Here is a 27,705-nt window from a genome sequence, read left to right as displayed (position 1 = left end):
TGGAGCACGAAGGGCAGAGGTGATGCAGCCCTGGGATCTGAGTCCTGATTTGAGAAGGATTTTCCTGAACTTCCAGGCCGGTCCTCTCTGTCGTTGCTGCCTAGGAAGGCAGGACAGGAGCTGAGGGACAGGAAACCCAGGGGGTGGCCATCCTACCCAGGACAGGACAGGCGGTCAGGAGCAACAGCCAAATCTCTTGGGTGGCCTCTTGGGGGCCACCTCCACCAGCGAGCCCTTCAGGCTGTCTTCTTGCATCCTGAGTGACCTACGTGACAGTGGCCAAGCATCAGTACTCTCCCTCATCTCCCAGGGGCAGCATGGAAGGGCCCACGGGTGCAGCTTGGGGCTGGGAGGCTGCACCCACAACCCCCACAGCAGCTCTGCCCCCACCCTGGACTCCACATGGGACAGAAGAAATGAGTCACGGAGACTTTGACCTTCTCTTTCTAGCCTACTGTGTGCCAAGCACTGTGCAAGACACTGACTGTGACAAAGAAGCCACCATTCCTTCCCTTGAGTAGTGAGAGAGAGACAGACAGGAAAAAGGGTGACTGCAACCCAGGAATGATGGGGAGACACACAAGGACTTCGCACCAGGTCCTGGAGGGATCTGGGGAGGAAGGGGAATGTGTCCGAGCTGAGACCCGAGCCATGGACAAGGTTTGCCAGCAGAAAGGGTCGGGGGTGGGTTGCATCCTGAGCAGAGGGCTATGGCTTAGTGCCAAGAGAGAGCTTGGGGGCTGGGGAAGCAAAAGAAGGCCGTTCATTTCTTCACGATAGATTTACTGTGTGCCAGAGGGAGCTCATCTGATCTAGCGCCCCTCATCCCTGACTCATTTTGTTCATTTATGGAGCACCTAGGCCCCAGGTATGGGGAGGGGCTGAACAAAACAGACATGGCCCTGACTTCCTGGACAAGAAGAAAACAGATAAATGCATATATCATTAATATGATATATGTGTCATGCCAAGAAGGGCCATGAAGACACAAAAGGGGGCTGTGACCCAAAATAGTGGTGGGAGGTAGGTGATCAGGGAGGGGTCTCTGAGTGGCTGGAACTTAGTTTATATGTGTGTGCATGTGTGAATGTGGGTGTGTGTGAGTGATTGTATATGTGTGAGTGTGTATGAGTGTGAGTGTATATGAGTGTGTGTGTGCTTATACCTGTGTGTGTATGAGTTCGTATGAATGTGTGTATAAGCATGTATATGTGTATGTGTGTGTATATGAGTGTGTATGTGTGTATATCAATGTGTATGAGTCTGTATGAATGTGTGTATATGAGTGTGTATGTGTGTATATGTGTGTATGAGCGTGACTGTGTGTAGGAGTGTGTGTGAATGTGTGTGGGTGTGTATGAGTGACTGTGGGTGTGTGTACGACTGTGAAACTGTGTATGTGTATGAGTGTGTGTAAGTGTATTGTGGGGGGTGTTATGAGAGTGTGTGAGACTGTGTGTGTGTGTGTGTGTGTGTGTGTGTGTGTGTGTAGGGGTGGGGGAGATAGCACTGGAGATGCTTAGCCTTTCCAAAGCATTTGGATTTTATTCTAAATCCATGGAAGCTACTGGAAGGTTGGGAGCAGAAAGAAGAGAGACACGCCTTTTCTCAGCCTACTTTGCAAATGAGAAAACTAAGGCTTCAAAGCATTCGTGCCTGTGGGGAATGATTCAGCGAATGGGAATGGCTGAGCTGTAGTTGGGAGACTCTCAGTGCAGTGTTCTCTCTCCCTCCTCAGACCGGTGAGCTCTGGTCTTTTTAACTAGGTGCTTCCCTGACCCATTTCCTCAGGATGGGCCTCCCCTTCCAGCCTGGGAGTCAGGAGTGGAGCTGGACCTGTCCCAGCAGGTTCTGCAGGGGGTGGGGGGCAGCACTCACCTGGCCAGGTTCACCACGGGCTCCAGAATGTTGTGACCCAAGGCAGCACTGCACTCCCCAAAAGAGACCCCCAGCTCCTGCAGGCCAGACAGGAAAGGGCATACGTGCCTTGGGGGAGACCACCGAGAGGCCAGGCCAGGCCTCAGCACCAAAGTCCTAGCTATCAGAGTCCCAATGCTTCCCTAAGCCAACCTCAATGGCGAGGCAGCCCCGTCTCAGTATAGGCCATGGTCCCTGGCATTGTCCCTTCACCCTGGCTGGCCAAAGTGTCAAGGAATCCACTCCAGAGACATTTCACAGCCTTCAGAGTGATGCGGGAAGCCTGCATCCCAACCTGGAGAGATGCCTCTGGGGACATTTTATAAATGTTTTTTTTTTTTATTTCAAAAATATTTCATTGGAAGATACAGTATAAGAAAGTACAAGCTCTGCTGGGCGCAGTGGCTCACACCTGTAATCCCAGCACTGTGGGAGGCTGAGGCAGGTGGATCACAAGCTCAGGAGTTCATTACCAGCCTGGCCAACATAGTGAAACCCCATCTCTACTAAAAATGCAAAACATTAGCCCAGCATGGTGGCAGACGCTTGTAATCCTAGCTACTCAGGAGGCTGAGGCAGGAGAATCGCTTGAACCTGGGAGGCAGAGGTTGCAGTGAGCCGAGATCGTGCCAGTGCACTCCAGCCTGGTAACAGTGTGAGACTCAGTCTCAAAAAAAGAAAGAAAGAAAGAAAGAAACTGGAAACTCAATACCTAAACTGCTGTTAGCATTTGGATAGATACTGTCATTCTGTTTTATACAACCCTTTCAAGGAGGCTAAGTGTCCTGCACAGTTAGGTTAAACCATATGAAATTGCTGTTTTTGGCATGCCCCAGTCAAATATCAGCAATTTCATATGTTTCAACCTCACCTATATCTAGATTTGCAGCTGTTTATATGATTTTATATTGTATTATAAGCATTTCCCCCACACCCTTAAACGTTTTCCAAGACAGGATTCTGAATGGCCAATACTGACCTCTCATATGAACGTCCACAATTTAACCACCAATTGCTGCCAAATGTTTGTTCTTGTAAACAGTATTTGAAAACCCTCATATAAATGTGTTCCATTATATGTTATACATGGGTATCCATTAGGTGTTCCTTTAAGGATTATCACTTCTGAGTCTTCCCTTAGGATAAATTGCTAGAGGAGGAATTACTATGTCAAAGGGATAAGTTATTACTTTTAAGAAAAAGGCTGGGTGTGGTGACTCACTCCTGTAATCCCAGCACTTTGGGAGGCCGAGGCAGGCGGATCACTTGAGGTCAGGAGTTCCAGACCAGCCTGGGCAACATATTAAAACCCCGTGTTTACTAAAACTAAAAAAATTAGCCAGGCATGGTGGCTCGTGCTTGTAATCCCAGCCACTCAGGAGGCTGAGGTGGGAGAATCTCTTGAACCCGGTGGTGGAGGCTGCAGTCAGCTGAGATTGCACCACTGCACTCCAGCCTGAGCAACAGACCAAGACTCTATCTCAAAAAAAAAAAAAGAAAAAAATTCCCTTCAAGCAGGAGCCACAATGATGACGTCATGATTTATGAGAAATGGTAAGAGAAACAGGAAGGAAATACAGTATGGAAATGCCAGGAGGGACTGGGTGAGAGGTGGGGTGAGGAGTGATTTTTTTCCTCTATTTACTACTCTCTAGATTTTCTGGAATGTGGTTAAATGCTATTCATAATAAATAGGATTCACTGTCTGGCAGTGGGGCTTTTGATGTAATCATCCCAAGGGAGAATGTGAGTCTTAAAATAGGAGAACTTAGAAGGCAGCCTGTTAATTAGAGACCAGAGATAAAATTAAAATTTGATTGGGAATTTTAAGCAAAGCTTTTAAAACCTCTTTACTCTGAAGCTATTTCTTATGTAGGTGGGGACATGGTGTGGGAATGTGCTAATTCAACAGTGAGGTTCCGTGTCATGCCCGCCACTGCAGCCTCGGGGGTGGGCTTAAGGCTGGTCTCCAGAGGCCGGGGCTGTGTGGGAGGCAGAGTCAGCCAGGCTGCTGCCCACTCTGAACAGGCCTTTGGCTGGGGCAGGGCAGGAACGGGTCCTTTTCAGCTACCCAGGTCGGGTGATGCCTATCCACTTCCTGCCAGGGAGGTGTCTGCCCCACCCATGCAGGAGACGGGCTGATACCCAAGTGCCTACCTGGGCCAGCTGCTGCCCAGCTTCAGTGGGCACTTGCCGTTCCTCCTCACAGTCCATCTTGTTTCCCAGGAGAAGGATGGCCACCCCATCAGCCCCTGCATCCTGAGCACAGAACATGTCTCTCAGCCACACCTGCTGCATGCCAGCAGAAGTTTGCCCTCCTAGAAGCAGAAATATGCCCCTCTCATGTTTCCCCTCTCAGGCCACATCCACTGCATAGTCTTCTCACCTGAACCCTTTCCCCCATCCTTCCTCTCTGCCAGTAAACATCTCACCTATTTTCCAAGGCCAAACTTAAGAACACCTCCCCCAGGAAGCCTTCCTGGATTGTTCCTGAAAGACTAGTGCATGATTGTACAGGCTGCCCTGGCACATTTTCCCAATCATTTCATGAATAAATAATAATAGTTTCTGATGAATGAGTAATTGCTATACCCCAGGTGCTGTGCTCACAACTTCCCTACGAGAGAAGTCAGGAAACTTAAGTCAATTCACGTGTCCAAAGTCACAGAGTTCGGGTGGGTGGGATTCAAATCTAGGTCCTGTCAGACCCCAGTGCTCAGCTCCCCTCCTCACATATTACCTTATCCTGCTTCTTTTGCTAAACTAGAAACGTCCAGAGAAAAGACAGCTGGGCTAGCTTCACACCCCTCTGCTGTGCTGGCACACACTGCAAAACTGCAGTATATACGCTTCGAGGAAGGATGCAGGGGAAAAACTAGAGATGTGTGAACAGAGAAATTATCATCTGGAATGGTACTAGAACGACATTAGCCTCAAGTGTGAGAGGACGACATTACAAACAGAGCTGCCGGATGTAGGATGAGAATGTGCATAGGATAAAGGAAGCAGTTTGGTTTGAAGGCTGTACCATGTGGTTGTGGTTTCTTTGTACTGCATTCCCAGCCCATCCAACCACATGCCCTCAGTGGGTGGTGTCACCCATATGTCTGTCATGTCACTTGTAGTCCTGGGAGAAAAGAGGAAGCGGGCAGGATATAAGGTCCCTCTTGACTGGGGGGACAGGGGCCAATCCCAGCAGCCATCTGCTCACCTGGAGACAGTCCAGCCAGTAGCGCACATGGCCAAAGCTCTCCTGGGAGGTGACGTCGTACATGAGCACCACCCCATCAGCCTTTCGGAGCAGCTGCCGTGTCATGCTGTGGTACCTGTCCAGAGAGTCTGCATGAGGCCATGCCAGGCATCCCGACCCCAGGCGCTGGCCTCTGCCAACCGGGAAAAGTAACCTATCCTCCTTCTAATTCCTCCCACAGAGCCTTCTGTATGCTTTCCTTCCCACAGTGTAGTTATCGTTGACTAGGTAACAGTTCTCATGGCTCGAATTTCAAAAGGTCTCGAGGAGAACTCAGTGAAAAGTCTCCTTACCTCTGCCTCATCCTGGAGCCACCAAGGTCCCCATCCCCAGAGGCAACCAGGTTATCAGTTTCTTAAATATTTTTCAGAGATATTTTATGTATGTACATACACACACACACACACACACACATATATACACCCATACACATATATCTTTCCTCCTCTATTCTATATAAATGCAGTGTAAAACATTCATCATACTCATTAATATTCAATGTTCTGCACTTTGTTTTTTATTTTTTTCCAGTTAACAGGATGTCTTGGAGAAATTTCTGTATCAGGCTGGGCGTGGTGGCTCAAGCCTGTAATCCCAGACCTTTGGGAGGCCAAGGCAAGTGATCATTTGAGGTCGGGAGTTCCAGACCAGCCTGGCCAACTTGGTGAAACCCTGTGTCTACTAAAAATACAAAAATTAGCTAGAATACGGTGGTGTGTGTCTGTAGTCCCAGCTACTCAGGAAGCTGAAGCACAAGAATCACTTAAGTCCCGGAGGAAGAGGTTGCAGTGAGCGGAGATCACGCCACTGCACTCCAGCCTGGGTGACAGAGCAAGACTCTGTCTAAAAACATAATAATAATAATAATAATTCCTATCAGTACATAGAGTCCTCAATCTTTTATGGCTTTATAGTGTTCTATGGAGTGGATTGACCCTACTTTATTGGACTGGTTCCCTATTGATGGCCACTTAGGTTTCTTCCTATGTTCCATAGCACAAGCAATGGCACTATAAATGGTCCTGGTCCCTTTGTTATTATAGTCATGTATGAGTCTATCTATAGAATGAATTTCTAGAAATGGAATTGCAGAATCAAATAAGAGATGCCTTTTAAGTTTTGATCACTACTGCTTAGGCTGAAAGTAGAAAGGCAGCATTTTCAGAGGGACAGGTGATTGGGTAGCTGTCCCCTAATGACCATGTTGGGACAGCTCTAATATCAGCCCTGCCGGGCTCTGCTGCCCTCTCTCCCCAGCTTGGGCTTGACTCATCTCTCCTTCCTGCCCTCCTGAATCCTCGGGGGGCAGCTGCTTCATCTGTACATGGTTGCCTCTTGCCCACGTTATTGGGGCTACTCTCGGTCCCTCTGCACCCCTGCGCTCAGCCTAGTTTCCTGCCGCCGCTGATACAGACAGTGCCCGTTACCTCTCTTGGCCAGCCGTGTCCCAGAGCTGCAACACAAAGCACTTGTTGTCCACCAGCAGGGTTTTCACCCGAAAATCGACTCCTAGGATGCATAGAGAGGGGTGAAGCCTACTAAGTTGCCATCAAGGACTTTAGCCAAGGCCTGCCCCCATGCACACCTGTCCCCTGTACCCGCTGCAGTGCCATGGGGCCCTTGGCTGTAGGCTTTCCCTTGGCTCTGTATCTCATCCGTCCTCGAGGACCCACTTCCTCCAAGAAGCCTTCCCAGACCTCCCTGCCACACTGGTGGCTTGTGCCAACACAAGGCACCTTGTCTTCGACGTGTACTCCTCAGGCCACCCAGAATACAAGTTTCAGTATTTCGTTTTTTTCCATTCCCTAATTATTTGTTCCATTCTGTAATTATTGCATGTACCTTCCCCTGTCAACCAGACAGCAGGGGAGACAAGCAGCCCAGAGGGGCAGAAGGAGTGCTGGCTTCAGGCCACCGCTGACTGGTTACAGGACCTTAGGCAAGTCACTTCACCTCTCTCTCCTAGTCTGCAAAGTAGAAAATTAGAAAAAACCACACTGCAGGGTGGTTGGAGGATTAAAGTCTGTTTTAGGTGACCAGCCCCAGAGAGCAGGCAATTCTGAACTAAAAAAAAGGATACAACTTCTGGTGTGGGGGCAGGGCTTTTAAAGTCTCCAATTCCCTGCTTTCCTCATCTGCAAAATGGGTATTGGTATGGAAAATGCACGTTCAAATATAAGTCCGTCGGCTCTGATCCGGTCTATCCGGTCCTCTCCTCAAATACAGGCAGGGTAGAGTTCTTATTTGTGCAAAAGCGGGACAGGAAGGAGGGAGTGTGATATTGGGTGGGGAAATAGGGACTCATGAAGGCAGCATCGTTTTCTGTGGTATTTAAACCAGAATAGACGATAGCCAGCAGGGGGCAGCAAACCGCAGCTGGGACTGGGACAGATTAGACCGAGAGCTTGGATCTCGAGTACTCCCAGCAGGCCGGCAGTGCGTGCAGGCTTGCTTTGTTTTTGTTTTTTCACAGTTTTGCAGCTTATGTTTCTCTTGATTGAATTTTGTGGGAACTTCTTACCACATAATGAAGGGGGAGGCTCCACTCTAAGGAGGGCTGTTGTAAGGAGTAAGACACGTATAGAAGATGCCTGGTGCCTGACAGGCGGTCAGTAAACAGTAGCTTAGGTGATTAATAATGGTAGCCTTGGCCGGGAGCGGCGGCTCACACCTGTAATCCCAGCACTTTGGGAGGCCGAGGCGAGCGGATCACCTGAGGTCAGGAGTTCCAGACTAGCCTGGCCAATATGGTGAAAGTTCATCTCTACTAAAAATACAAAACTAAGCCAGGTGAAGTGATACACTCCTCTAGACTCAGCTACTCGGGAGGCTGAGGCAGGAGAATCACTTGACCCCAGGAAGCAGACGTTGCAGTGAGCCGAGATCGTGCCACTGCACTCCAGCCTGGGTGACAGAGTGAGACTCCGTCTCAAAAAATAAATAAGTAAAATAATGGTAGCCTTGTAGAGCCTGTGAGCCCCTCAACATCAGGCCACTCTGCTGTAGGTTTCTTCTTCCTGGCGAACTACATTTCAAACTAGCTCCCCAGGTGAGGATTTTTGGGCAAGAAAAGTTTGAGGACCTGTCCCGGGCCTCTCTTGTCGGGGGCTGGCCTGGCACTGAGCCCCAGTCGGCACGCACCCTGGTCTAACACAAAGACAGGCGTGACTCCATCTTTGTCCCTAGGTGGGTCTCCCTCCATTCCCTCGGGTTTGCTTTTCTGTAGGTCTGTACGAGGTTCAGTGGCTGCATATTCTGATACTTTTAGGGAGGGAAGGCTCTCTGCTTTCTGCCATTTCTTGCAGGAGCCACTGAGTTAGACATGATCAAATATTTACTTATAATAATAATCGTAATAACCAATATTTACTGAGTACTCACTACATGTCAGTTATTTTTCTAAGATCTTGACATATTAACTAATCTTTCACCCGCTCTAGGAAGGCAGCACTTCTGTTGTCCCCATTATGCAGATGAGGATTTGGGGGCTCAGAGGGGTTACATCATCTGCCCAAATTCAGACCCCTAATAAGTGGCAGGGCTAGGATTTGAACTCGGGCACCTGGGTTCCTAATTTACCACACTTGACAAATACATTCTGTGTAAAATGTCCAGCGTGCCCAGTGTGTCTTCCTGGCAGACCACGGCTGCCCAGCCTGCAGCTAGTCATGAGCAAATCCAACCAGCACAGACCCTGCTCTGGCCTGCCCACGGGCCACATGAGTGCAGACTTGCTTGTTTTCACCATCAACTTAGCAGGCACCTAAATTGCAGGGTGCTTTGTTGATGTAGCACATTATAAGCTAATCAGATCAATGCAGAAAAAGCAAATTATCTATAATTAGAGACGATTAGTGAAATAGTAAGATTATGCCCATATAAAACAATGTCTAATGCAGGGCCCGTGGCCAGGGTAGAACCTGCAGCTTCCTCAGGGATGGCTTGTTCTGGGCCTGCTCCCACTCGTTGGCCCTGGCCCCTGCATCTCCCCTCGCTCTCTGCCGTCCTCCCCAGCGCCCTTACCCACGGTAGCTGTCAATCCGGTGGCAAAGGAATTCTGATGCAGCAGGTGCAGAAATGATGTTTTGCCCACGTTGGAGTCTCCCAGGAAGATGACATGGAAGAGGTAATCAGGGTTGGCCTGGGGCCTTCCAGGCATGGGGTCACCCGGGGGTGGGATCAGCCCAGCCTCCCTGGAGTCCATTCCTGGATCTTCAAGCATGCTCTCCACCCTTGGCTCCCTGGAGTGAGGGGGGCCTTGTTCTGTGTGAGTGGTCATGAGCGATGGCCTGGGTTGGGCTTCCTGCTTGGTCACGGTGGGAGGGGTTTCCTTGGGTTCCTGGGGTCCTGCCCCAGGCTGAGCCCCCATGGGAGGAGGTGCTGGTTTTCCAGGAGCAGGGGCTTCTGCATCCACCTGAGCCTGGGGTGTGGCAGACGGGAGAGAAATAAGCAGAGAATCTTGCTGGGGGTGTTCCGAATTTGCAGTTTCCAGGCTGTGAGCCTCAACCGACCGCTCTGAACCGAGGTCCTGCCCACCTTGGTCCACCTGTTCTCCTTCCTTAGCCCTGGGTTCCTCTTCCAGCCCCTGGTGGGGGAGAGAAGGCAGCTCACCCAGCCCAAGAACCCAGCCATGAGCTTCTCTGAGCCCTTCAGGAAGGCCCTCCTGCACCGCTGGGTCTGCCTGGCCCTGCTCCAGCCTCTTCGTGGGCACTGGACCCACAGATGCCAGGCCCTGGAAGGGCTCAGCTGGCCCCAGGGTAAGGGCTCTGGCCTTCTGGAACCCCAATCCTGGTTCAGAGCCAGTGGCACGCAGGTCCTGCTGGAGGGCCTCTCTCTGCCTGGGTGGCTTGGCTGGGCCCCCTCCTTCGAGGGCAGTTGTCGGTGAGGGTCCAGGCTGGGTTTCCTGCTCAGTCATGGTGCAAGTGGTTTCTGTGGGTTCCTGGGGTCCTGCTTCAGCCCCAGGCTGAGCCCCCCTGGGAGGAGCCCAAGACCCAGGGCCCTTGTCGTCTGAGTCTGAGGCCTGGATCTGTTTGCTGGACCCAGCTGGGGCCTGGGGAGGGGGAGAGTTCCAGTGGAGAGGGAGCCCATCCTCCAAAGGAATGAGCACTTTGAATGCAGCTGCCACCCGGCTTCCCGACTCCACAGCTGGGAGTCCTGGGAGACCCCAGAGGAGGTGGCCCTCAGGTCTGGACCCCAGCTCCTGGTCTTGGTCCCGAGGCTCAACAGGCTGCTCTGCACTAACGTCCCCCTCATCTGGGTCCATTACTTTACTGTCCTTGACACTGAAAGTCACCCCAGGGGGGGTCCTTGGAACCCTATCTGGGTCTGAAGATGGCTCCTGACCAAACAGTAGAGCGTGTGGCTCCGAGATGGAGATCTGCCTGACCACGCGGGGTGTCTGGGGGCCTGGGGTGTTTCTTGGGCTCGGGGGCGGGCTCCAGCAGAGCTGCAGGGCTCCATGCGGAGGGCTGCCAAAGCTGCTCAGGAGCTGGTCCCGGTCATCGTTGTCCCCAAACAGCCCAGGCAGGGGGCCCTCCTCAGGAGAGACAGCTTGATGGTCTGGGGCCTTCTCACCCACTCCAGGAACACTGAAAAGGAAGCAGGGAAGCAAAGATCAGGGGAGGGACAGGTAGGTGGTGTCACACCCATCCCACCGGCATCCTTCAGCATCCCTTGCTCCCCGAATGGCTAGGCCTCCTCCCAGTCCTTGTTCAGGCAGTCCTTCTCACCTGGCCTGTGCTCCCCACTCCACCCCTCATCCAATCCTGCCCATCCTCAAGGCCCACATGAGGTCTCACCTCCTCCAAGAAGCCTTCCTTGATCATTCTGGCCCATCCCACTTCTCCGAGCTACAAGTAGAGGGAGTGCCTGCTAGGAGTGTGTGTGTGTGTGTGTCTACATGTACATGCACACACGTGCATGTTTTAATTCCAGCCACGTGGTCTTGAGCACAGGTTTTTCCCTTTTTTGTGCCCCAGTTTCCACATCTGAGACATGGGCATGATAGTTCCAGCTTTGCAGAGTGTGGGCTTAAGGAAAGAGGTTGTGTGTGCACCGTGCACTAGCTAGAGCCTTAGAGAACTCAGAGTTCCCTGTTGGTTCCAGGAAGCCCCTTGAGTCCACCCCAGTCCAGGGAGAGCAGCTACTTGCCTCAGTTTCTCCTCCATCTGCCAGGACACCCGGCCTCTGGCGGTGTCCAGGCGCCCCTTGGTCACCTGAAGCTGCCCCCGCACCTCTTCTAGCCTCCCAGCCAGGTCACGCTTGGCCTCCCACAGCTGCTGGTTCTCTGAGGCAGCTTCCTGATGTGTGCTCCTGAGGTGGGAGAGCTGGGCCTCCAGCTGCAGGGTGGAGGGTGAGGCAGAGAGAAGCCCAGATGCCCTCAGGGCAGCAGAAAGCCTCCCAAGGCCATCGAAGGACACAGACCCCCACCCCCCATCCAGGCTCCTGGAGACCCAGCTTAAATTAGAGTAGGAGTGGGCAGTTATCCCTCCTTGGCCTAACTAGCTCCATTAGCTCCTGCTCAGGAGGGGCACTGGAAATGCTGGAGTGGGGAGGGCAGAGAGACTGTGTGAGAAACATAAACCAACAGGGGCTCCTGATCCAACAGCAAATCACATGACCCAGAGAGGGAGCACTGCTTGGCCAGGTGCAGGGAAAGGCAAAATTCTCACAATGGCCTCCAGGACCCTGCACAGTCTCCCCAAAGCCTCCTCACCTCCGCTCACGACTCTCACCTCCTCTCCAGTGGCTGTCCCCTCTCAGTCTGTTCCAGTCCACAGCTTTGCTTACTATTTCTTGAACTTCCACAGAGCACGCCTGCTCAGAGCCTTCACACCTGCTGTTCCCTCTGCATGGATGCCCTTCCCCCATATATCAGACCTCTTCAGTGGCTGCCCTTCCCCCACATGTCACGCCTCTCAGGTCTTCACTCCAGTGTCAGCATCTCAGCCAAGCCTTCTTTGACTCCCTTTTCAACTCACTCCGGCTATGACTCCGACTCCTCCCACTCTTCTCTCCCCCTTCCCTGTTTTTCTTTATTCTCCTTAGCACTGCTCACCATCTCATATGCTATGGATGTCACCTGTCTCCCTGATGGGCAGAGGTTTGTGTCGATCATGAGCCTCAGAACCTGGAGCAGTGCCTGGCCGTGGTAGGTGCTGGATTAGTAGTTGTGGGGTGAAGGAATGAATGGTTGGAAGGGAGGGGCTTCATGGCCACAGGGGACAGGACAAAATGGCCTCAGTGTAAAGCCCAATCTTTTCTCTTGGCAGGGGGGGGCCTGCCTCTTTGCAGAGGCACCTGGGAAATAAACCTGGTGACAGGGCCAGCCCAGGCTGTGGTGGGGACGGCTCGGGGACTCTTGTCCCAAGTTGAAGGGATGCTTGCTGTCCTAGTTACAGCACAGGGCAGTTGTAGCAAGGGCAGTGGTCTTCAAGTTGAGGAAGAAAGAGACAGTGGGGGAAGGGTTTTAGACCCAAACACTCAACCACAATGCCACCCAGAAGTGACTACAGGCTGTAAGACCTGCAGTATCGAGGCAGCAGGTAACCTGACCCTAAGCAGGAAGCTAGATCAGTTTCAGAGATGGAACAACTGATGCATAAAGCACCTACTATGTGCCAGGCATTGTCTCAGGCCCTCCCATGTAGTACCTCTAATCATCACAGTACCTTCTAAGGCAGGAGTTCTGATTTCCATGTCTCTCATAGAAAACTGAGGCTCATAGATATTAAAAACCTGTTTGGAAGTGGGCTTCTGGGAAAACCCTATCACTCACCTCCCTGTGGCCCTCAGCTAGTCGCTGCACCTCGAGCTCCTTGGCCTCTAGGACATCCTGCATCTGGGAGGTGAGGGCCAGACCCCGAGAGTCGCTCTGTGGAATAGGCAGATTCAGCCCTCACCCTGCCGACTCTAAGAGCCAGCTGGTCAGGCCAGCCCTTCTTACACACCACCTCCACCACCTGGGCTGCCTGGGCCAGGGTATCCCAGCAGGGAGGCTTTTCCGGACAACTCCCCAAATTCCAGCCTAGACTGTGGCAACAAGGAGACTTGGCAGGGATGGGAAGGGGCCCAGGCTCAACACTCCCCACCCCATCTCTCTGGGGAACACAAGCAGCTCAGGGCAGGGAGAGGGCTCCCTCCAGCAGCCTCCTGCACCCCACCCTGGCCAGTCACTGGCTCCACTACTTAGCTAGCAGAGGCATCCCATGCAGTGGGAAGGAGCAGGCTGCCAGTGGGAGCCCACCTCAGCCTGCAGCTGCTGTTTCTCCTGGTGGATCTGCTGCTCCATCTCCTCATAGAGCTGCTGCACCTCTCGGTGGTGGTCAGAGTCTCGCCTGGGAGGAGCAGGAGGTGGGGCCGGGCAGCCCATCAGCCCCTCTGGGAGCTGCTGCTGGCAGGGGCGGTCTCGGCTTGGGTTTGGATCCATTCTATTGCCTGCCTCACTCTGCCAGCAGCCAGTGACCCCTGCCACCCTGAGAACAACCCCCGACCCATATGACTTTGACATCAGTCCCGCTGATCCCACCAGGCCAACCCCTGTAACCATTACCAGTTCCCCCAGCCCTGCCACATTATCCCCATCACCCCATCACTCAGTCGCCACCTCCCTCTGTCACCATCCTCCTGCCCCTATAACCTGACTCCAGGGTCACTACATGCATTGCAATCTACGGGCGCAGAACCCCTGGAGTTGGGCGTCATAGTTGGTCCTGTACCAAGACACACCTGCCCTTCCCACTCCTGCCTTTACCAACTCTGTTCTCCCCCCACCCCCCCACAGTTCCTCTGAGCCACCTCTTCCTCCAGAGCAGCTCTGCCCTATCAGCTCACAGACCCGGCTGTGGAAGGAGCCAAGGAAATTCAGTCAGATTCCATTGGATGTGAAGAGCACCTGCTTGAAGTCAGACACCTGGCTGGGGTCCCCACTCACTTCCTTAGGGTCAGCTCCAGGGCCTCCTTCTCTGCCTGGGCCTCCTGCAGGCAGCTGGTCATCTTGGCCACAAAGCCCGCCAGGTTGCCTGCCAGCTGGGGCTCCTCCTGCCGCAGCTTCCCCCACAGCTGCCAGATTTCCGTCTGCCTGGGGAGGGGAGGATAGCCAGAGATGGGAGGGGCAGACATGAGATGGGAAGAGAAGCAAGGGGAGCCCCACTCCTCAGTTTTCATGGCAGTGGCTCTGAGAGACTTTGGCACCTGGGCCAAACCTATTGACACCCTACAAGATACAACTCAAATGCCACCTCCTCCAGGAACCATTCCCAGATGTACCCTCTCCCTTCTTAAACCCCTGCCACACTTTGTCTCTCTATGACTCCATAACAGTGGGATGGGGGGATTTGGGATCCTCATGGCACAGGGCTTCCACCTGACCTCTCTCTTCTCCCACTCTGAGACTGGGTGACCTTCAGCAAATCCCAAGCTCTCTCTGGGCTCATTTGTAAAATGGGGAGGAGGGGGCTGATACCTGCCACACAATCACTGGGGAATGAGAGACGCCTGATGAACGTACCAGCTCAGGGCCTGCTACATGGTTGGCACCCGTTAAAAACTGCTTTCACATGGATCTAATTAAGTTGTGAGGATGGATGCCAGGGGCTGAGCCTAGGCCAAGCTGCCAAGTGAGTAAAAGGCTCCCCACCCTGTTGCCCCACTAGTCTACACCCTAAGTCCCACACTGCCTGCCTCACAGCAGCTGGCCCCACCCTCCGGGAGCCAAGTGTGAGGAATAGTGTCCTCACAGAACCCTGTAGGTGGGGTGAGCAAACCTGGGCCAGTAGGTAAGAGCGATTCCCTCCATGACTGTAACAGACCCTGGGTGTCCTAGGAGGGGACACTTCTCCCCTTCTCTTTTTTTTTGCAAGGCTCCCCTTCTCTTTTTTTTTTTTGAGACCGAATCTCACTCTGTTGCCTAGGCTGGAGTGCAGTGGCATGATGTTGGCTCACTGAAACCTCCACCTCCTGGGTTCAAGTTCCTGCCTCAGTCCGGAGTAGCCGGGATTACAGGCACGTGCCACCATGCCCGGCTAGTTTTTATATTTTTAGTAGAGATGGGGTTTCACCATGTTGGCCAGGCTGGTCTCGAACTCCTGACCTCAGGCGATCTGCCTGCCTCAGCCTCCCAAAGTGCTGGGATTACAGGCGTGAGCCACTGTGCTAGCCTGTGCTCCCCTTCTCTAAGCAAAGCCAAATGCCTTACCCAGAGCCTGAGATGAATGGGAGGAAATGCACACCTGTCTCCAAACCTGTTTAACCCAGGGCATACACCATGCCTGAAATCCCCCCCAACTCCAGGGAACCTCACTTTAAGTTAAGAAAGGCACCCTCGGCCGGGCGTGGTGGCTCACGCCTGTAATCCAAGCACTTTGGAGGCCAAGGCAGGCGGATCACCTGAGGTTGGGAGTTCAAGACCAGCCTGACCAACATGGTGAAACCCCATCTTTAAAAAAAAGAAGAAAGAAAGGCACCCTCAGGGACTCCCATGCCTAGCTCACAGGCCCAGCTATAGAAGGAGCTGAGGAAATTCAATCAGATTCCACTGGAATTCCCATGGTTTTAAGAATTCAAGTACCCTTCAGAGACTGAAAGCCCACTTGCTAGTCCTCCTGAGAGTGACCCTACAGGGCAGGACAGGGCAGGGAGGTACGGGGGTGGGAGGGACTCCTTGTGAGCAGGCATCCTCAGCACGTGGTTTTAATCCCACAACAGCTTTTTAGGCTCATTCTGCAGCCCAAGAAACAGAGGTCAGAAGTCAAGCCAGCCCTGTGGTCACACAGCTAGCCAATGGCCAAGCTGGGATTTGCACCTGGCTCTACCCGGTGCCTGACCCCTTCGTGCTGTGTGCAGGAGAACCCCCGCTGTCAATGGCTGGCAGATCCTGTCCCGCTGCACATGCTGCCCTGGCCTTACTTGGGAAGTAAGTGTCCAGTCCCCAGCTGCTCCATGAAGGCAAGGAACGCCTCCTTCTCCTCATCATCGGCCTCCTCCAGTGCTGGGAAGCTGGTGGTAGCAGATACACGCTTAGAAGGCAGTGGCTTCCTTCTGCGGAGCCTATGGGCGCTCTGGCTGGAGCCAAGGATGTTTTCTGTGGGACAGAGGCAGACAGGGGAAGAGAGTGTTGCTGGGCCCAGGCACCTGACCTCCCACCCAGCCCTGCTCCAGCCCTTAGAGAAGTAATTCTACCTGTGCTGGTCACATTTATACAGGGCTACATTCATATATTTCTCAAATCAACCTTAAGAGTCTACTTCAGGTCCCCATTTTACAGATGAGTCCCTGAGGCCCAGAGACACCAAAAGACTTGCTAGAAATTACACAGCACCTCCATGGCATTGAATCTTCACGCACTCAGTCAAGGGATATTTATTGAACATCTACTAGGACAAAATTAGCCAAAATCCCTAACATGGAGCTGACATTCTAGTGCCAGTTGAAAAGAATACTTTTTTTTTTTAAAGCCAATTTGCCAAGTGAGCCAAAGGAAAACTCAGGGTAATTTCCACTGAGAGACTGGGAGGATCAACTCGGATGAGGTGGCTAGGAGTGTCCTGAGGAGGTGACATTGGAACTGAGATGTGAACAACAAGAAAGCAAAACACGTGGCCTCCAGAGATGTGTGTTCCCGGCAAAGAGAACAGCACTGCGGGGCCGTGCGGCAGGAGCTGCGCTAGCAAGGTGGACGGGTCAATGGCACGGAGTGAGTTAAAGAGGCTGGCAGCGTCTGGATGGTGCAGGCCCCGCAGGCCCCAGGAAGGGGGTTCCAGTTTGTCCCACAGGCACTGGGAAGTTCTTGGCATGGCGGACATGATTCAGTTCGGGAATGAAGATGGCCCCAAGGCTGCGTGGACAGCAGCGCTCCCTCTGCACCCCACTGACAATTCCTCCTGCCCGGCCCCTGAGTTCTCCTCCCCAGTCAAAGCTTCTCCATTGCCAGAACTGGAGCAGCTGCCTCCTGGAGTGGCCCCACCCATAAGTGCAGATTCCTGGCCTCCTTCTCTGCTGGCCTCCAAGTTTTTGGAGTCTCAGCTGACCTGAGAACTCTGGGTGGCTTTGTGGACACTGAAGGCTGAGCAGTGTCTTGCAGAGGCTCTGAGAGGACACCACGCCTTCTATGGCCTGGGCCGGAAGGTCTTCCCAGGGAGAGGATTCAAGGAAGGATTGCGCCCTGCTGGTCCTAAGTCTTGTCAGCCCATCTAGAGAGGCAGGCGCTGGGTGGTCCTGCTCAGTGGGGGCTCAGCAGCTGGAAAGCACACTAAATATCACCCTCTGCTGCTCCCTGGCCCATGGAATTCCCTTAACCAAAGCCACAATGTAGCTGTCCTCAGGCGGAAACAAATCTGTGGTCTCAAGACCTCTGGCTCAGGAGAAGCCTATTACTGGGGAGAAGACATGGGAGGAGTCAGAAGGCAAGCCCGGAGGTCTCTCTGGAGGAGGATGCAGAGGGGAAGGCCCAGACCACTCTGGCAGCAGGGGATGAGGGGTGAAAGTCCCTGGGAAAAGGGTTGCCTTTCTGATGACTCAGCCTAGCCCCATGCTGGGCACACTGCGCAGGACACCTGGGTGCCCAGAGGCCCTCCAAGGACAGGCATACTGAGTCCAGAGTTGAATTCTTCCAGGGATAGGTGTCCCTTCCGCTCCACGTCCACCCAATCAAAGATCATCTCTGGCTTTTCCTCGCCGCCCAGGAAGCTGAACTTGGCCACCTGGAAGGAATGGGCAAATTGAGCAGGTGTTCACACCAAGGAACGCTCTGACCCTCCAAAAAAGAGAGGTGTTCGTCTTCAGCCACCCCCACCTCACCTCTCTCCAGTTTCAGAGTCCGCCCACCCAGTAACCTGACCCAGGGCCTAAGCTTGACATTCCCAACCCCATCCAAGGCGCTCCTCCCAGCAGAGCCCTGAACTGGCTCCACCCCTTTTCACCTTCTCCATCCAAAATCAAAACGTATCTGCCCTAAGTTCCATGTCTTTAGGAGCTTGATAAAGGACAGCAGCCAATTCTCCCCAGAATGTGGTGACCAGTGTCCAAAAATTATCCAAGACCGGGCGCAGTGGCTCACGCCTGTAATCCCAGCACTTTGGGAGGCCAAGGTGGGCAGATCACTTGAGGTCAGGAGTTCAAGACCAGCCTGGCCAACATGGTGAAATGCTGTTGTTTCTACTACAAATATAAAAGTCAGCCAGGTGTGGTGGCAAGCGCCTGTAGTCCCAGCTACTCGGGAGACTGAGGCAGGAGAATCATTTGAACCTGGGAGACAGAGGCTGCAGTGAGCTGGGCTTATGCCATTGCACTCCAGCCTGGGTGGCAGAGCAAGACACCATTAAAAAAAAAAAAAAATCAATGAGCTAAATAAAATCTCCTATAAGAGTTCATTTTATATATCATGGCCCACAGGTCACAATTTCACCTTTGAAAATTATAACAAGTTTCGGACTAAGGTCTATGGAGACGGCCCAGTGGACTCATCTGGCAGAACTAAGTAACCTGCATGGCTGGACCAGTACATATCATGGGCTCTTTGCCCACACACTTTGGCTCTCAGCGGGAATCCCAAGTATAACAGAACTTTGAGTTTGCTGATTCTCTGTTTCTCTAGTTACTTTTTTTTTCCTTTTTGTGAATTTCGTGTTTTTATTTGGGGCTGCACATGACTGATAAGTTATTCTCCATCGATGGCAGCAGTGATGGTCTTGTCTAAACCAGTGACGGTCTTTATATTCTGTTTGGTGACCTCTGAGGGATACATAATGGAGACCTAATGCCTGTTGGTGGAAAAATAACAGAAAATCTGATCTGCTAATCGTTTCGTTGTTGTTGTTGCTTTAATCCCAGCATTTTGGGAGGCCGAGGCCAGCGGATCACTTGAGGTCAGGAATTAGAGACCATCCTGGCCAACATGGTGAAACCCCATCTCTGCTAATAATATAAAAATTATCCTGGCACAGTGGTAGGCACTGGTAATCCCAGCTACTCCGGAGGCTGAAGCAGGGGAATCGCTTGAACCCAGGAGGTGAAGGTTGCAGTGAGCCGAGATTGCACCACTGCACTCCAGCCTGGGTGACACAATGAGACTCTATCTCAAAAAAAAAAAAAAAGAGAGAATTTTATATCCACAGGGAAGGAGAGCAGCTCTTTGAGATCTGAATTGGTGAGTTTTCATGTTGTTGTGTTTACTTTTTGTTTTCTTTTTTTTTTTGAGACAGTCTTACTCTGTCACCCAGGCTGGAGTGCAGTGACACAATTTCGGCTCACTGCAATCTCCACCTCCCAGGTTCAAGCAATTCTTCTGCCTTAGCCTCCCAAGTAGCTGGGGTTACAGATGGACACCATCATGCCTGGCTAATTTTTGCATTTTTAGTAGAGACGGGGTTTCACCACGTTGGCCAGTCTGATCTCGAACTCCTGAACTCAAGTGATCCGCCCACTTCGGCCTTCCAAAGCGCTGGGATTACAGGCATGAGCCACCACACCCAGCCTGCTGTGTTTACTTTTCATCTGTGGCTGGAAGTGTAGAAACGAAGCCAGACATTCTCTGTGTGTCTGTGTATCTATACGTCTGTAATAGAAATGCCTTTAACCCCCGCTTTTTTTTTTTTGAGACGGAGTCTCATTGTTTCCCAGGCTGGAGTACAGTGGCACTATCTCAGCTCACTGCAACCTCCACCTCCTGGGTTCAGCGGATTCTCCTGCTTCTGCCTACCCAGTAGCTGGAATTATAGGCATGTGCCACCATGCCCAAAAGGTCCTTAACTCTTACTGTCAGTGTGAAATACTCTTGTACATCTGGAAGGTATTAATAACTTACAGTACTATGTCTTTTAAAGGAGTTCTGCATTAATTAGCTTATAGAGACAAATAAGTGAGTTTATAAATCTAATGCTCCTAAAAATAACAGAAAATAACTGAAATTTGAATGTTTTAAATGTGTTAAACTCAAAACAATTCTTCTTAGAGAAATTGCTAGCTCAGAAAATTTTTCAGGAGCCAGATTTATATAATTAACATGATTCTTTGAACAAATTAGACTGGTTTAATAACTGTTTTGGTAAAACTCATGTAATAGCTATCTGTCTTTTCTGTGCTTTCTGTTAAGTATAATACAAGTATACATTCTATATTTCACAAGATCTATATTTGTTTTGTAAAGAAACTAGTTAATCTAGATTTCTTATACTTCTCATTTTGGCTTTCAGATCAAATAAGTCAACGTTATCTTTACATATGTTTAAGATTACAAAACTGTAAATTTGTGCCCCATTAAATTGACTAATTATTCAAACAAATAAATTTTGTATCAACAGTAATTATATTTTCTAGGGTGTCACCTTAAATACAGTTTCCAAGATTCTTAGGTAACTTTAAAATTTTGAATTAATATTGAGCTACATTAATTAATAAATAATTTTTGGCTCTCTGTATAATTTCTAAGAAAAATTAATGCTGAAACAGAGATTGCTAAACATAATTTTAAGTTGACATATTTTTTACTTCTTATTTTCACATGCTAGAAAGTGGCTATATCTTTGGATCATGTTAATAATTGGATTCATTTTTTTCTGCTTTAAAAAGCTGTGTGTGGTGGCTCTTGCCTACAATCCTAGCACTTCGGGAGGCCAAGGCGGGTGGATCACCTGAGTTCAGGAATTTGAGACCAGCCTGGCCAACGTGGTGAAACCCCGTCTCTACTAAAAATACAAAAGTTATCCGTGCGTGGTAGCGCATGCCTGTAGTCCCAGCTACTCTGCTCGGGAGGCTGAGGCAGGGAAGTCACTCGATTCTAGGAGGCAGAGGTTGCAATGAGCTGAGATCGCGCCACTGCACTCCAGCCAGGGCGACAGAGTGAGACTCCATCTCAAAAAAAAAGAAGTTGTGCAAAAGAAAGTGGAGACTCAGATATTTGCATGCCTGTATTCACAGCAGCATTATACAGTCGCCAAAAGATGCAATCAGTCCAAGTGTTCACTGACAGATGAGAGAACAGACACAATGTGATGTATATGTACAGTATCGCGGTGAGCAGAGATCGCACCACTGCGCTCCAGCCTGGGTGACAGAATGAGACTCCACCTCGAAAAAAAAAAAATTTATATCCACTGGGAAGGAGAACAGCTCTTTGAAATCTGGATTGGTGAGTTTTCATGTTGCTGTTTTAAAGACAGAATATTATTCCGTCTTTAAAAAAAAAACATCTGGACACATGCTACAATACAGGTAAACCTTGAGGACATTCTGCTAAGGGAAATACATCCATTGCTAAAAGACAAACACTGTATGATTCAATTTCTGTGAGGTATCTAGAGTAATCAAAGTTGTAGAGACACAAAGTAGAATAGGGAGAGCCAGGGACTGGGGACAGGGAAGCATGGGACTTACTATTCAATGGGTGCAGAGTTTCAACTTGGCAAGAAGAAAGCAGCTTTGGAGATGGATGGGGAAAATGGTTGTACAGCATTGTGAGTGCACTTAATGCCGCTGAATAGTACATTTTAAAATAGTTAAAATGATAAATGTTCTGTTGTGTATATTTGACCACTTTTTTTTTTAAGTTGTGTTGGGGATATGCAAGGCTGTAGAAAGCCTTGGGTTATGTGTATTTGTGAGCTCTGCTTGTCTGCTAACATGCTTGTATAAGACAGTTCTGTCTTATTATTTATCCTTAGTTCTTCCAGTGAAGATGTTAATTACACTGGTTAAAAGTGCAATTAATACAGGCCAGGCATGGTGGCTCAAGCCTGTAATCCCAGCACTCTGGAAGGCCTAGGCAGGTGGATCACTTGAGGGTGGGAGTTCGAGACCAGTTTAGCCAACATGGCGAAACCCCGTCTGTACTAAAAATAGAAAAAAATCCTCCTGGTGTGGTGGAGGGTGTCTGCAATCCCAGCTACTCGCGTGGCTGAGGCACAAGAATTGCTTGAACCCGGAAGGTGGAGGTTGCAGTGAGCCAAGACTGCACCACGGCACTCCAGCCTGGGCAACAGAGCAAGACCCTGTCTCAAAACAACAGCAACAGCAACATAAGTTCAATTCACTACAGATGCTTGAGGTTTTACTAGGAGCAGTAGTGACAAACAGAACTTTGTCTACGAGGAAAATGGGATGCAGTGTTGTGTGAAAGTGGTTATTCTAGAACCTGAAAAAGGACGAAAAGGCAAAACTTGAATGGCTATAGAATGTTGCAGAGTTTGCTGAAAGAGAATTTTATCTGCCCTGGCTTATAATACCTGAGTCTGAAAATAAGCTGTGCAATGTATTAACATTTCACCAAATTTGGCCCAGTTTTGGTGGGTTTAAGAATTAGTAGTAAATAGGCTGGGCGCAGTGGCTCACACCTGTAATCTCAGCACTCTGGGAGGCCGAGGCGGGTGGATCGCCTGAGGTCAGGAGTTTGAGAGCAGCCTGATGTTTTTAGGTAGTGTAATAATAACCACAGTCTTTCAGTCTCGTTGCTGGACACATTTCTCCTTTCCTACACCTCCCTGAAGCTCTGTTAAAAGCTGCAGGCCTTATAACAGAGAACCCACACCCAAAAGAAGCGTAAACAGTTCATGGAACCTGGCACCGTCCTTTTTCCCTAGACCTTGAGTTCATTCTTGTTTGCTTCACTTGGGTCTTCTTCAACAAAGAAGAGCAAACTCAGTCTAGAGAAAAAGGACGGTGCCAGGTTCTATGAACTATTTATGCTTCACTTGGGTGTAGGCTTCCAAGCTGACACTGGATGACCTGACTGGGCTAGCAGACAGAGGATTCCTACAACTCTTTTGAGTCCAAAAGCAGACAGCTTACCCAAGATCCAGCAGAATACTAATTAATTACATGGCATTGATCGAACAGCTGAAGGAAATCTAGTTATGGCTCTTTGTGGGCAATATAATTGATATTATTTTTTATTGTTATACTTTAATAGATCTTTGAGAAAGTTCTTCCTGGTCTTCTTGAGCTGTCGCTAACCCTCAGTTTAGTAGATTATACTTCTTTTTTAGACAGAGTCTCGCTCTGTCACCCAGGCTGGAGTGCAGTGGTGTGATCTCAGCTCACTGCAACCTCTGCCTCCCAGGTTCAAGCAATTCTCCTGCCTCAGCCTCCCAAGTAGCTAGGATTACACACAAATGCCACCACGCCCAGCTAATTTTTGTGTTCTTAGTAGAGATGGGATTTCACCATGTTGGCCAGACTAGTCAGGAACTCCCGACCTCAGGTGATCTGCCTATCTCAGCCTCCTAAAGTGCTGAGATTACAGGCATGAGCCACTATGCCCTGCCAGATTATACTTTTGTAAACTGAAATTCAACATTTCAAGTGGTATCTGAATCTCATTAACCCTCTTATGATTCAGAAACCAATACTTTTAAGCCTGGGCAACATGGAGCAACCCACAGCCCTGCCTCTATTAAAAATACAAAACATCAGTCGGGCATGGTGGCACGTGCATGTAGTCCCAGCTACTCAAGAGGCTGAGGCAAGACAATCACTTGAACCCGGGAGGTGGAGGTTGCAATGAGCCAAGATCACACCACTGTACTCCAGCTTAGGTGAGAGAGCAAGACCCTGTCTCAAAAATAAAAAAATTAAAAAGCCAGGCCCAGTGGCTGATGCCTGTAATCCTAGCACTTTGGGAGGCTGAGGGGAGCGGATCAGGAGGTCAAGAGTTTGAGACCAGCCTGGCCAACATGGTGAAAGCCCGTCTCTACTAAAAGTACAAAAATTAGCTGGGCATGGTTGTGCATGCCTTTAATCCCAGCTACTCAGGAGGCTGAGGCAGGAGAATTGCTTGAACCCAGGAGGCGGAGGTTGCAGTGAGCCGAGATGGCACCATTGCACTCTAACCTGGGCAACAAGAGAGAAACTCCATCTCAAAAAACAAAATGAGATAGATGGTCAGACACAGTGGCTCAACTGTAATCCCAGCACTTTGGGAGGCTGAGGCGGGAGGACCACAAGGTCCAGGAGTACAAGACTGGCCTGACCAACATGGTGAAACCCTGTCTCTATTAAAAATACAAAAATTACCCAGACATGGTGGCGTACACCTGTAATCTCAGCTATTCAGGAGGCTGAGGCAGGAGAATCACTTGAACCTGGGAGGCGGAGGTTTCAGTGAGCCGAGATGGCACCACTGCACTCCAGCCTGGGTGACAGAGCAAGACTTCATCTCAAAAAAAAAAAAAATTACTTTTACAGACTTTCCTTATTTTCCATGGCAGTATAGTTACTTGCACAGGTTCAACAAAATCTGTCCTCCTTTTTCATCAAGATATAATTGGATAAATCGATTGTGCAATCAAGGCCCTATCTGGACTGTCTTTTGACGGGATGATCCTCATTTAATCAGGTATGACAAGCTTACTATAAGGAATGCCCATGGAACCAATCCCTACAAAACCCTGCCAGGAAGCTGACCTGGAACTACATGGGTTGCTTCCTGGCAAAAGAGGGACCTTAGAAAAATCAGGGACCCCAAGAAGAGAGGCAGTCATTTATATTTACAGGTGACACAAGTGACGTCTAGTGAAGACAATATTTTGGGTTTGGTTTCTAGCCTTAGGATAGAAGTTGGGTGAACAACTCATCAGAGTTTGCCCAGGACTTGCCAATTTTAGCATTCAAAGTCTCACATCCCAGGAACCCCGTTAGTCCTTGGAAAACCGGAACAATTGGTCACTCAGTAGAACATCAGACTACAGATTTTTAAAAGTCCAGCCAGGCTGGGCGTGGCAGCTCACACCCGTAATCTCAGCACTTTGGGAAGCTGAGGTAGGAGGATTGCTTAAGGCCAGGAGTTAGACACCAGCTTGAGCAACACAGCAAGACCTCATCTCTATATTTTAAGAATCAGGCAGGGTGTGGTGGTTCACGCCTGTAATCCCAGCACTTTGGGAGGCCAAGGAGGGTGGATCACGAGGTCAGGAGATCAAGAACAACCTGGCTAACACAGTGAAACCCTGTCTCTACTAAAAATACAAAAAATTAGCCAGGCATGGTGGCACACACCTGTAGTCCCAGCTACTCGGGAGGCTGAGGCAGAAGAATCGCTTGAACCTGGAAGGCAGAGGTTGCAGTGAGCCGAGATCGTGCCACTGCACTCCAGCCTGAGTGACAGAGCAAGACTCCATCTCAAAAAAAAAAAAATTAAGAGGTAGCCAGGCGTAGTGGCATGTGCCTTTATTCCTAGCTACTTAGGAACCTGAGGCGAGAGGATTGCTTCAGCCCAGGAGTTTGAGGCTGCAGTAAGCTATGATTGCACCACTGCACTCCATCCTGGGTAACAGAGTGAGATCCTATCTCTCAAAATAAAATACAACCTAAGATTCTGTGTGAAAGCTTCTAGACAGAAGCTAAAATGTCTCAATACTGTCTCTATTTGTAGGGTAATTCAAAGAGACTTGTGTGTTTAACTATATCCTTGTTGCACCTATGGAAATAAGCCAATGTAATAACAGCAGCCTCTTATACGCCAAGAAAATTTTGGAGATTATCTATGATAACAGAAAAAATATCTGGCTGGCGCAGTGGTTCATGCCTGTAATCCCAGCACTTTGGGAGGCCAAGGCAGGTGGATCACCCGAGCTCAGGAGTTTGAGATCAGCCTGGCCAACATGGCTAAACCCCATCTCTACTAAAAATACAAAAACTATCCAGGCATGGTTATGGGCACAAGTAATCCCAGCTACTCGGGAGGCTGAGGCAGGAGAATCACTTGAACCTGGGAGGCAAAGGTTGCAGTGAGCTGAGATCCCACCACTGGCACTCCAGCCTGAGTGACAGAGCAAGACTCTGCCGAAGACAGAAAGAGAAAGAGAGAGAGAGAGAGAGAGAGAGAGAGAGAGAGAGAGAGAGAGAGAGAGGGAGGGAGGGAGGGAGGGAGGGAGGGAGGGAGGGAGGGAGGGAGGGAGGGAGGGAGGGAGGGAGGGAGGGAGGGAGGGAGGGAAGGAAGGAGGGAAGGAACTTAGAAAATGAGACAGAAAGGATGCTAGCACAATCCATTGTTTGCCTTTCATGAAAAGTCCCAAACTTACTGAAGTTACTTGTTAACTTGGAGATTTTTGTCCAGAAGAAATGAAAATCATTTTTTCTATTAGAACAGGCCTGAAAGATTTATGGCCTATTAGAATTAGCCATTTTAAAAATTGAACTCAGTAATCTTATCTTAATATTTTTCTGTCAAATTGGTTGCTTCTCAAATGCTCTTTGAACCAGTCATAACAATTTACTGGTTCCCTCTTCCCTCATTTATTTATTTATTTATTTTTGCTGGAAGGTTCAAGATCATTTTTTTTTTTTTAGATGGAGTCTCACTCTGTTTCCCCAGACTAGAATGCAGTGGCGTGATCTCAGCTAACTACAACCTCTGCTTCCCCAGGCTCAAGCAATTTTTGTGCTTCAGTCTCCCAAGTAGCTGGGATTACAGACACCTACCACCATACCTGGCTAATTTTTGTATTTTTAGTAAAGACAGGGTTTCACCATGTTGGCCAGGCTGGTCTGGAACTCCTGACCTCAAGTGATCCGCCCATCTTGGCCTCCCAAAGGGCTGGGATTACAGACATGAGCCACTGCACCCGGCCAGCCTAAGCCTCTTTATGAGAACACACAACCATGGCTGATCTCATGTTTCACTGAAGCTTACAGTCATTGACATGGTTTGATTTCCAGGGCTCTGACTGCTTCCCAAGATAAATGTCCCTGCTCAATGAGACTAAAATTGTACCATTTGCAAGTTACTTCTTTGGCTTAAAGTCACTGGTTAAAAGATAAATGTTTCTGGAAGAGAGCAACACATAAAGCCTTACCTGTCATTTACACATTCATATCAACAAATCCCTAGCGTTTTTTGAGAGCTCTAAATGAGAGAAAGGGACGGGGTAGGCATGCCCTGCCTTCCTGTGATGGAGGGTCTCAGGAGCTGCGGAACAGGGATTCAGCGTTCAAATGGGGGCCTTGGGCTCACCGCGAGGTCCTCACGGGTGACAAAGCCCCTCTCCTTGGCACCGCAGTCCTGGAAGAAGGCCTGCAGTTCTGCCGCTGCCTGAGATGACCAGGACTCTGGCTCTGGGGCCACTGCAGCATCTTCGCCATCGGCAGGCTCCCTTGTCTGCCGCCGCCGGCTGGAGCCCAGCTTCCGGACTTTTCGAGATCCTCTCTGTCCAGTCTCCATGGTGCATTGGCCCTGGGGACAGAGGAGTGAGGGGCACTGGGCTGCTGGACAGTCACATGCTCTCATGACTCAAAACCCTCCCCTGGCTCCCATCACCTGTGGAAGAAAATCCACCATGGCTGCCAAAGCCAGGCCTGATGGTGCCCCACCGGGTCCTCTGACCTCATGGCACAGCCACCTCATGGCCTTGCATCCATTCTGCTCAACGCATTTGCCCGTTCTAAGTTCCCCCTGCCTGGAATGCCCTTCTCCAAGCTACCCACATGCCCTCATTTCTTCAGTCTACTACTCAACTATCAAAGTCTCCTCTGACCATCAGCAAATGTATCCTATTCACCCCATGCAGAACTGATCTTGTGTTTTGACCTGGAGGGTGGTTCACGGGGTTTTT

General features: G+C 50.2%; 1 protein-coding gene across 1 annotated transcript; it reads right to left on the bottom strand.

Moving 5' to 3' along the window:
* Nucleotides 1–68: 68 nt before the first annotated feature.
* Nucleotides 69–27,471, bottom strand: RAB44 (RAB44, member RAS oncogene family). The gene is made up of 13 exons (XM_035295487.3): nucleotides 27,108–27,471; nucleotides 17,754–17,865; nucleotides 16,073–16,247; nucleotides 14,100–14,246; nucleotides 13,413–13,503; nucleotides 12,945–13,040; nucleotides 11,318–11,505; nucleotides 9,191–10,755; nucleotides 6,595–6,676; nucleotides 5,129–5,243; nucleotides 4,075–4,176; nucleotides 1,879–1,955; nucleotides 69–265 (listed from the first exon to the last, which is right to left on the bottom strand). Exons 1-13 carry the CDS (start codon nucleotides 27,378–27,380, stop codon nucleotides 175–177), a joined length of 3,114 nt encoding a protein of 1,037 aa, XP_035151378.3. The 5' UTR covers nucleotides 27,381–27,471; the 3' UTR covers nucleotides 69–174.
* Between the last annotated feature and the right edge of the window lie 234 nt (nucleotides 27,472–27,705).

Source organism: Callithrix jacchus, chromosome 4 (genome assembly GCF_049354715.1).
Source record: "Callithrix jacchus isolate 240 chromosome 4, calJac240_pri, whole genome shotgun sequence".
In the NCBI taxonomy this organism is placed as follows: domain Eukaryota; kingdom Metazoa; phylum Chordata; class Mammalia; order Primates; family Cebidae; genus Callithrix; species Callithrix jacchus.
Note: the sequence above shows the minus strand (reverse complement) of the source record. Positions and strands in the feature narration are given on the sequence as shown.

Bases quoted from the DNA above. Each gene is read 5' to 3' on its own strand.
- RAB44 (XM_035295487.3), bottom strand. From the start codon at position 27,380: ATGAGAGCATGTGACTGTCCAGCAGCCCAGTGCCCCTCACTCCTCTGT. The intron at 11,506-12,944 runs GTGAGTGATAGG...TCCACCCTGCAG, and splicing joins TAGCTGAGGGCCACAGGGAG to CTGGAGGCCCAGCTCTCCCA. The intron at 4,177-5,128 runs GTGAGCAGATGG...TTCTGTGCTCAG, and splicing joins ACTGGCTGGACTGTCTCCAG to GATGCAGGGGCTGATGGGGT.